This window comes from Poecilia mexicana, unplaced genomic scaffold (genome assembly GCF_051168715.1).
Source record: "Poecilia mexicana isolate PSO_F unplaced genomic scaffold, ASM5116871v1 scaffold_15, whole genome shotgun sequence".
NCBI lineage: Eukaryota > Metazoa > Chordata > Actinopteri > Cyprinodontiformes > Poeciliidae > Poecilia > Poecilia mexicana.
Genome location: NW_028263384.1, coordinates 262,109 through 275,422, shown reverse-complemented (window position 1 = coordinate 275,422; position 13,314 = coordinate 262,109). Strand labels below are relative to the sequence as shown.

General features: G+C 48.4%; 1 protein-coding gene across 3 annotated transcripts in view; it reads left to right on the top strand.

Moving 5' to 3' along the window:
- Nucleotides 1-643: 643 nt before the first annotated feature.
- Nucleotides 644-13,314, top strand: part of LOC106908549 (receptor-type tyrosine-protein phosphatase mu-like) — a 121,473-nt gene continuing 108,802 nt past the window's right edge. The window contains exon 1 of one of the 3 annotated variants that reach the window (XM_088013253.1): nt 644-966. In XM_088013253.1, coding sequence (XP_087869379.1) covers nt 879-966 — 88 coding nt within the window. In that variant the 5' untranslated portion in view covers nt 644-878. The remainder of the gene's footprint in view (nt 967-13,314) is intronic. The other 2 variants (XM_088013254.1, XM_088013252.1) reach the window with 2 other exon arrangements.

The window sequence follows — 13,314 nt, the reverse complement described above, 5'->3', positions numbered from 1 at the left end:
TTTCTTCATTTTATTCCAGTTGTGCTCCTGGTTTATACTTCCTAATAAGGTTAAAGGGACCGGAAACATGTTTACTAACACGATCAGGTGGAGTTTTAAAAGAGAACTGGTCCTCATATAAGAACGTTCTGTCTCAGAGCCGGAGAACCGGGCAGTGACGTACAGCAGCCGGCAGGGGGCAGAAGCCGCTCCGATTCGGCTTCACAAACACCGAAAAGTTCACCAGAACTCTGATTGATCCGGAACATCTGACCCGGAATGACGTCATGACACCAGAACCCGGCCAATACCGATGTAACAGCTTCTAACACAGCTTTCATCAAGCCAGATAAAAACATGAAACCCGGACCATAAACAACCAGGCCAGAACCGGGCCGAACCAGTGAGACGTTGGTCCTGCTGACAGAGGCCGAACCGGAGGAAATGGTTCTGATCGACTTTATGGGTTCTAGCGGTTCCAGGTCCAAACGGAACCGCAGCAGAACCTCAAAGTTCCCACAAATATTCAACAAATGATGAAATAAATAAATGTTAAGTTTCCCGATTTTAACAAAATAATTAAAAACCTGGAGACCCCCCCCCCCTCTCTCTCTCTCTCTCTCTCTCTCTCTGTTTCTCTCGACCCCCGTGACGTCACCAGCTCATCGGTACACCCTCTCGGCGTCTCGCGCTCTCCGTCTGTCTGTCTCGAGCGCAGAAACAAGCTGGAAGATCAAAGAGCCGAACTCACCTGTCTGAACGCTCACCTGGCCGCGCGCCGCAGTCCCTCCGTGTGCGCGTGAGCGCGTGTTGGAGCGCGAGGGAAGTCCAGAACCCCTGAGGAAGAGGAGGAGGAGGAGGAGGAAGAGGCTCGGAGTTCTCCGGAGTTTTCCCAGATCATGGAGCGGACTGGAAGTTTCCTGCTGCCCGCGGTTCTAGTCCTGGTTCTTCTGGGAGTTCGGGGAGCGCGAGCGGACACCTTTCAAGGTAAGAGGACGGTTCGGTTCGGTTCGGTACCTGGTGGTGGCCGGGGCGTCTGCGGAGGGAACAGTTCTGAGTGTTGGCATCCAAGTTTCCAGCTGGAAAATCTCCTCCTCTTCCTCCACTCTGCCCGTCGGTTCGGTTCGGTTCGGAGGTTCTGGAAATTCAGCGGCCCTCAAACATCCTGCAGTCTTTGTTTCCTCTTCCAGTTCGGTTCGTGTCCCAGAAGCAGCCCAGCAAGAACCGCCAGGTTGGAACAGAGAGGGATCTTCCGGTTCTGGTTCCGGTTCTGGTCACATTCCCCTCCTCCTCAGCAGAACTTTGGGTCAGAACAAGAACAGGTTTTATTCCTTAAAGCAGAATTCATTGATCATCAATCAGAACCAGAACCAGCTGATCTGTTGGTCATGTTGTGATCTGTAGAACCCAGTAGATCCGAGTAGAACCAGGTTCTGAGCTGAGATCCATCAGAACCGTCTGGTTGAGTTTGGGTCTTCCTGTTCTGCTGCACTGATCTCATTTGATTTTCAGAATCCTGCAGCTTTGATTCTGATTTCCTGATTTGGGTCAGGTCTGGTACCGGTCCGGGTCAGATGGGAACGTTTCCATGACGGAGTAAAAAGAGGAGGAACTCTGAGCTTTTAATAATTATGACTCTTCCACAGCTCTGGACCTGCTGGGGGGGCGGGGTCAGATACCATCAGGCTCTTCTGATGATGATGAAGGCTCTACAGCAGTGATGAAGAATCTCGGTTCCACTGACCGGACCAGCAGCTGGACCCCTCGAACCGGTCATGAACCGGCCTCTTTTTTATCTTTTAAAGGTTTTATTGGCTCCTTTATTTGATAGTTAATTGACAGGAAAGTTGGTAATGAGAGACGGGAAAGACATGCGCCAAAGGGTCACCAGGCCGGGAATCGAACCTGCGACGGCCGCATCGAGGACTGAGACTGGGCTGTGCTGAACCGCTGCGCCGCCACAGAACATGAACTGGCCTCCAACTGGTTCCATGTATCTACTGTTGGTCCAGGCCGGTTCTGATGACTGAACATGGTGTCATGAAATGTAGGAGAGTTAGCTAAAAGAAGCTAACTCTCCTCGCTAGCCCTTCCTCCAGATGTTTAGCCTAAAAATGAACAAAATTAAAATCACATAATTTACAATAAAGTTACAGGAATCAGAGCATTTCATGCACAAAGAGCAGAGCCATCTTGTCTTCAGCCCTGGATGGGCTGAAGACAAGATGGCCGACCCTGGGTGGGCTGAAGACAAGATGGCCGACCCTGGGTGGGCTGAAGACAAGATGGCCGACCCTGGGTCCCCCGGTTCAGTCTGGACTGTCGGGTCTTTTCCAGCTGCTGTTCAATAAATAAATATGAATTATTAACAATCGCTGGAGAAACCATCAAAAACCTCATTGATTAAATCGGATTTGAACAAATGTTTCTACTTTTTAATTTTCATGATGTTGCTGTGATTGATTGATTGATTGATTGATTGATTGATTGATTGATTGATTGATTGATTGATTGATTGATTGATGGTTCTGGCCATGGCGTCATCATCTCACAAAGATTAGAAGATGACGTGGCAGTCGGTGGGTTGCTGGTTCGATTCCCGATTCACCTGCCTCTGGTGGTGTCCTTGGGTCAGACGCTTCACCACCTGGCCTGCTGTGGGGTCAGAGGGCCCAGCAGGGGGCGCCGGCGCACGGCAGCCTGGTAGCTCACCACCATCCAGTGTGTGGCTCATCTGATGTGAACACACACACTGAACACACACTGACCACACACACTGAACACACACTGACCACACACACTGAACACACACACTGAACACACTCTGACCACACACACTGACCACACACACTGAACACACACTGACCACACACACTGAACACACACACTGAACACACTCTGACCACACACACTGACCACACACACTGAACACACACTGACCACACACACTGACCACACACACTGAACACACACTGACCACACACACTGAACACACACTGACCACACACACTGAACACACACTGACCACACACACTGACCACACACTGACCACACACACTGAACACACACTGACCACACACACTGACCACACACACTGAACACACTCTGACCACACACACTGACCACACACACTGAACACACTCTGACCACACACACTGACCACACACACTGAACACACACTGACCACACACACTGAACACACACTGACCACACACACTGAACACACACTGACCACACACACTGAACACACACTGACCACACACACTGAACACACACTGACCACACACACTGACCACACACACTGAACACACACTGACCACACACACTGAACACACACTGACCACACACACTGAACACACACTGACCACACACACTGACCACACACACTGAACACACACTGACCACACACACTGACCACACACACTGACCACACACACTGACCACACACACTGAACACACACTGACCACACACACTGAACACACACTGACCACACACACTGAACACACACACTGAACACACACTGACCACACACACTGACCACACACACTGACCACACACACTGAACACACACTGACCACACACACTGAACACACTCTGACCACACACACTGACCACACACACTGAACACACACTGACCACACACACTGACCACACACACTGAACACACACTGACCACACACACTGAACACACACTGACCACACACACTGAACACACACTGACCACACACACTGACCACACACTGACCACACACACTGACCACACACACTGAACACACACTGACCACACACACTGACCACACACACTGAACACACACTGACCACACACACTGAACACACTCTGACCACACACACTGAACACACACTGACCACACACACTGAACACACACTGACCACACACACTGAACACACACTGACCACACACACTGACCACACACACTGAACACACTCTGACCACACACACTGACCACACACACTGAACACACACTGACCACACACACTGACCACACACACTGAACACACACTGACCACACACACTGAACACACACTGAACACACACTGACCACACACACTGAACACACACTGACCACACACACTGAACACACACTGACCACACACACTGACCACACACACTGACCACACACACTGACCACACACACTGAACACACACTGACCACACACACTGACCACACACACTGACCACACACACTGAACACACTCTGACCACACACACTGAACACACACACTGACCACACACACTCTGAACACACACACTCTGAACACACACACACTGAACACACTCTGACCACACACACTGAACACACACACTGACCACACACACTCTGAACACACACACACTGAACACACTCTGAACACACACACTGAACACACACACTGAACACACACTGAACACACACTCTGAACACACACACTGAACACACACTCTGAACACACACACTGAACACACACACTGAACACACACTGAACACACACTGAACACACTCTGAACACACACACTGACCACACACTCTGACCACACACTCTGACCACACACACACTGAACACACACACACTGAACACACTCTGAACACACACACTGAACACACACACTGAACACACTCTGAACACACACACTGAACACACACTGAACACACACTGAACACACTCTGAACACACACACTGACCACACACTCTGACCACACACACACTGACCACACACTCTGACCACACACTCTGACCACACACACACTGAACACACACACACTGAACACACTCTGAACACACACACTGAACACACACACTGAACACACACACTGAACACACACTGAACACACACACTGAACACACACTGACCACACACACTGAACACACACTGACCACACACACTGACCACACACACTGACCACACACACTGACCACACACACTGAACACACACTGACCACACACACTGAACACACACTGACCACACACACTGAACACACACTGACCACACACACTGACCACACACACTGAACACACTCTGACCACACACACTGAACACACACACTGACCACACACACTCTGAACACACACACTCTGAACACACACACACTGAACACACTCTGACCACACACACTGAACACACACACTGACCACACACACTCTGAACACACACACACTGAACACACTCTGAACACACACACTGAACACACACACTGAACACACACTGAACACACACTCTGAACACACACACTGAACACACACTCTGAACACACACACTGAACACACACACTGAACACACACTGAACACACACTGAACACACTCTGAACACACACACTGACCACACACTCTGACCACACACTCTGACCACACACACACTGAACACACACACACTGAACACACTCTGAACACACACACTGAACACACACACTGAACACACTCTGAACACACACACTGAACACACACTGAACACACACTGAACACACTCTGAACACACACACTGACCACACACTCTGACCACACACTCTGACCACACACACACTGACCACACACTCTGACCACACACTCTGACCACACACACACTGAACACACACACACTGAACACACTCTGAACACACACTCTGAACACACACACTGAACACACACACTGAACACAAACACACTGAACACACACTGAACACACACTCTGAACACACACACTGAACACACACACTGAACACAAACACACTGAACACACTCTGAACACACACACTGACCACACACTCTGACCACACACACACTGAACACACACACACTGAACACACTCTGAACACACACACTGAACACACACACTGAACACACACTGAACACACACTCTGAACACACACACTGAACACACACTCTGAACACACACACTGAACACACACACTGAACACACACTGAACACACACTGAACACACTCTGAACACACACACTGACCACACACTCTGACCACACACTCTGACCACACACACTGAACACACACTCTGAACACACACACTGAACACACACTGACCACACACTCAGAACACACACACTGACCACACACACTCTGAACACACACACACTGAACACACAATGAACACACACACTGAACACACACACTGAACACACTCTGAACACACACATGAACACACACACTGAACACACACTCTGAACACACACACTGAACACACACTCTGAACACACACTGACCACACACACTGAACACACACTCTGAACACACACACTGAACACACACTGAACACACACACTGAACACACACACTGACCACACACACTGACCACACACACTGGACACACACACTGAACACACACTGAACACACACACTGGACACACACACTGAACACACACTGAACACACACACTGAACACACACTGAACACACACTGAACACACACACTGGACACACACACTGGACACACACACTGAACACACACTGAACACACACACTGAACACACACTGAACACACACTGAACACACACACTGAACACACACTGAACACACACACTGAACACACACACTGGACACACACACTGAACACACACACTGAACACACACACTGAACACACACTGAACACACACACTGAACACACACACTGAACACACACACTGAACACACACTGAACACACACACTGAACACACACTGAACACACACACTGAACACACACACTGGACACACACACTGAACACACACACTGAACACACACACTGAACACACACTGAACACACACACTGAACACACACTGAACACACACACTGGACACACACACTGAACACACACACTGAACACACACTGAACACACACACTGAACACACACACTGAACACACACTGACCACACACTCTGAACACACACTCTGACCACACACACTGAACACACACTGAACACACACTGACCACACACACTGAACACACACTGAACACACACTGGACACACACACTGAACACACACTGAACACACACACTGAACACACACACTGAACACACACACTGAACACACACACTGAACACACACACTGAACACACACTGACCACACACTCTGAACACACACTCTGACCACACACACTGAACACACACTGAACACACACTGAACACACACACTGAACACACACACTGAACACACACTGAACACACACACTGACCACACACACTGACCACACACACTGAACACACACACTGAACACACACTGACCACACACTCAGAACACACACACTGACCACACACACTCTGAACACACACACACTGAACACACACACTGAACACACACACTGACCACACACACTCTGAACACACACACAATGAACACACACACTGAACACACACACTGAACACACTCTGAACACACACACTGAACACACACACTGAACACACACTGACCACACACACTGAACACACACTCTGAACACACACTGAACACACACACTGAACACACACTGAACACACACACTGAACACACACACTGAACACACACTGACCACACACACTGAACACACACACTGAACACACACTCTGAACACACACTGACCACACACACTGACCACACACACTGAACACACACTGAACACACACACTGAACACACACTGAACACACACACTGACACACACACTGAACACACACTGGACACACACACTGAACACACACACTGAACACACACTGAACACACACTGAACACACACACTGGACACACACACTGAACACACACACTGGACACACACTGAACACACAAACTGAACACACACTGGACACACACTGAACACACACACTGACACACACACTGAACACACACACTGAACACACACTGAACACACACTGAACACACACACTGGACACACACACTGAACACACACACTGGACACACAAACTGAACACACACTGAACACACACACTGGACACACACACTGACACACACACTGAACACACACACTGAACACACACTGAACACACACTGAACACACACTGAACACACACACTGAACACACACATTGAACACACACTGAACACACACACTGGACACACACACTGAACACACACACTGAACACACACACTGAACACACACACTGGACACACACACTGAACACACACACTGGACACACACTGAACACACACACTGAACACACACACTGGACACACACTGAACACACACTGAACACACACACTGGACACACACACTGAACACACACTGAACACACACACTGAACACACACTGAACACACACACTGAACACACACTGAACACACACACTGAACACACACACTGGACACACACACTGAACACACACTGAACACACACACTGAACACACACTGAACACACACTGAACACACACTGAACACACACACTGAACACACACTGAACACACACTGAACACACACTGAACACACACACTGGACACACACACTGGACACACACACTGAACACACACTGAACACACACACTGAACACACACTGAACACACACACTGGACACACACACTGAACACACACACTGGACACACACACTGAACACACACTGAACACACACTGAACACACACACTGAACACACACTGAACACACACTGAACACACACACTGGACACACACACTGAACACACACTGAACACACACTGAACACACACACTGAACACACACTGAACACACACTGAACACACACACTGAACACACACTGAACACACACACTGAACACACACTGAACACACACACTGGACACACACACTGAACACACACACTGAACACACACACTGAACACACACTGAACACACACACTGAACACACACTGAACACACACACTGAACACACACACTGGACACACACACTGAACACACACACTGAACACACACACTGAACACACACTGAACACACACTGAACACACACACTGAACACACACTGAACACACACACTGAACACACACACTGAACACACACACTGAACACACACACTGAACACACACTGAACACACACACTGAACACACACACTGAACACACACACTGGACACACACACTGGACACACACACTGAACACACACACTGAACACACACACTGAACACACACACTGGACACACACACTGAACACACACTGAACACACACACTGAACACACACACTGAACACACACACTGGACACACACACTGAACACACACTGAACACACACACTGGACACACACACTGAACACACACTGAACACACACACTGAACACACACACTGAACACACACACTGGACACACACACTGAACACACACTGAACACACACACTGGACACACACACTGAACACACACTGAACACACACACTGAACACACACACTGAACACACACACTGGACACACACACTGAACACACACTGAACACACACACTGAACACACACACTGGACACACACACTGAACACACACTGAACACACACACTGAACACACACACTGAACACACACTGAACACACACTGAACACACACACTGGACACACACACTGAACACACACACTGGACACACAAACTGAACACACACTGAACACACACACTGGACACACACACTGACACACACACTGAACACACACTGGACACACACACTGAACACACACACTGAACACACACTGAACACACACTGAACACACACTGAACACACACACTGAACACACACATTGAACACACACTGAACACACACACTGGACACACACACTGAACACACACACTGAACACACACACTGAACACACACACTGGACACACACACTGAACACACACACTGGACACACACTGAACACACACACTGAACACACACACTGGACACACACTGAACACACACTGAACACACACACTGGACACACACACTGAACACACACTGAACACACACACTGAACACACACTGAACACACACACTGAACACACACTGAACACACACACTGAACACACACACTGGACACACACACTGAACACACACTGAACACACACACTGAACACACACTGAACACACACTGAACACACACTGAACACACACACTGAACACACACTGAACACACACTGAACACACACTGAACACACACACTGGACACACACACTGGACACACACACTGAACACACACTGAACACACACACTGAACACACACTGAACACACACACTGGACACACACACTGAACACACACACTGGACACACACACTGAACACACACTGAACACACACTGAACACACACACTGAACACACACTGAACACACACTGAACACACACACTGGACACACACACTGAACACACACTGAACACACACTGAACACACACACTGAACACACACTGAACACACACTGAACACACACACTGAACACACACTGAACACACACACTGAACACACACTGAACACACACACTGGACACACACACTGAACACACACACTGAACACACACACTGAACACACACTGAACACACACACTGAACACACACTGAACACACACACTGAACACACACACTGGACACACACACTGAACACACACTGAACACACACACTGAACACACACACTGAACACACACTGAACACACACTGAACACACACACTGAACACACACTGAACACACACACTGAACACACACACTGAACACACACACTGAACACACACACTGAACACACACTGAACACACACACTGAACACACACACTGAACACACACACTGGACACACACACTGGACACACACACTGAACACACACACTGAACACACACACTGAACACACACACTGGACACACACACTGAACACACACTGAACACACACACTGAACACACACACTGAACACACACACTGGACACACACACTGAACACACACTGAACACACACACTGGACACACACACTGAACACACACTGAACACACACACTGAACACACACACTGAACACACACACTGGACACACACACTGAACACACACTGAACACACACACTGGACACACACACTGAACACACACTGAACACACACACTGAACACACACACTGAACACACACACTGGACACACACACTGAACACACACTGAACACACACACTGAACACACACACTGGACACACACACTGAACACACACTGAACACACACACTGAACACACACACTGAACACACACACTGAACACACACTGAACACACACACTGAACACACACTGAACACACACACTGAACACACACACTGAACACACACTGAACACACACACTGAACACACACACTGAACACACACACTGAACACACACTGAACACACACACTGAACACACACACTGAACACACACTGAACACACACTAATGACCTGCTGTGTCCAAGTTCAGGACTGTCGCTGATTCAGGACTTTACCTTTTCCTCTGAGTGTGTTTTACAGGCTGTGTGTGTGTGTGTGTGGGTGTGTGTGTGTGTGTTGCAGTATGAGTTCCTGTGTGTGTGTGTTGCAGTATGAGTTGGTGTGTGTGTGTGTGTGTGTTGCAGTATGAGTTCCTGTGTGTGTGTGTTGCAGTATGAGTTGGTGTGTGTGTGTGTGTTGCAGTATGAGTTCCTGTGTGTGTTGCAGTATGAGTTGGTGTGTGTGTGTGTGTGTGTGTTGCAGTATGAGTTCCTGTGTGTGTTGCAGTATGAGTTCCTGTGTGTGTGTGTTGCAGTATGAGTTGGTGTGTGTGCTGGTGTTGTGTTCAGGTGCAGTCAGCTCTTTGTTCTGTCTCGTCAGGGTTTTAATGAAGCTCACAGATTAACACACTAACCTCAGGTGTGTGTGTGTGTGCGTTTGTTTGTAATACCTTGTGGGGACGATTTTCCTGACATATGCTACGTTGTGGGGACCAATCGCTCCTCGTGGGGACCTGAGCCTGGTCCCCACGAGGGGAAACCCTGTTTTGGGGTCAGGGGTCAGAATTAGGGCTAAGGTATGAATTGAGTTTTGGTTGGTTAGGGTTAGGGAAAGGGTAAAGGTCAGGTTTAGGCTGTAGAAATGAATGGAAGTCAATGGAAAATCCCCACAAAGATAGCCAGACAAACATGTGTGTGTGTGTGTGTGTGTGTGTGTGTGTGTGTGTGTGTGTGTGTGTGTGTGCGTGTGTGTGTGTGTGTGTGAGGGTCCTCAGTGAGATAATTATCTCTATTCAGAAATGTTTTCAGCTGGGGAACCTTCTGGACCGAACCCGACACACATGAGGAACAGATGATCTGAACTTCAGACCCACTTGGTTCGGATCAGTGATCCGTTTTCCTTGACCCAACACAGCTGAATGAGTTCAATTCTTTTTTACCAGAACCCAACAGAACTTCTGCTGGCCATCTCATGGCCTCACTTGGTTCTGGAGACAGGAGTCCAACCGGGCCTGGTTCGGTCCAAACCTTAGCTAAAAGTATCAGCACTGCAGCTGTAAAAGGTGTAAACTAGCATTTCTTTAGTTTGTTTTGATTTTTGGCTCAGAACATAATGAATGTAATGCGATAAAGCTACTAGCTAACAGGCTAACTGGTAGCACTGCTCTAGCAGTGTAACCGTTAGCTGCTTTAGCAGCGGGTTAGTCCTTGTTTTATTGTTCCAGATTGGAGCTGCTCGCTGTAAAGCAGATTATAAATCATTGAACAGAACCGGCAGGATGAACTAGAACCTCCAGAACCTCTGCAGGTCTGGACCTCAGTCTAACCCAGGGCTGGTCAGTCCTGGACCTGCAGCTCTTATTGTCTCCCTGGTCCAACACACCTGGATCCAACAGCTGAATCTCCTCAGCGCAGTCAGGTTCTGCTAACGACTCATTATCTGACTCAGGTGTGTTGAAGTAGAGACACATCTAAAAGTTACAGGAGGCCGGTTGTATATTTGACTGATTCAATGACGAAAAGGAGTCGGGTGGATTTTTAGATGAACTTTAGTGGATTAAGAATGAACAAATCAAACGTACTAATACATGACAGAGTCGGAACTCGGCTAACATGCTAACAGCTCATTTTCAGAGGGAGACGCACACACACACTTCTTCTTCAAAACTCCAGGCTCCTCCTTCACTTGTTGCAAAGGACCATGGGACATGCAGTCCGCCCCGAACCAGACACCAACTACCAAAATGCTAACCAAGTAACTGCAACTCAAATAGCCACCTGTACTGGACTACCATATTAGAAACAATAAGTCCAAGTAAATCCTGGTTAAATCAAAACAAATTCTCAACAAGGCCTTGCAGGCCTGGTGTAACCCATAAAGTCATGGTTCTGGTTCTGTGGTTGATCTGCTGCTGGTACCGACCCAACCCTGCTAATGTCAGGAGCTGTCCTGGTGGATCACCTTGGTGGGTCATGTGACCATTACCGTGACAACAGAGGAGATCCTGATGCTTCTCAGATTAACCAAATTATTCCTGCAAC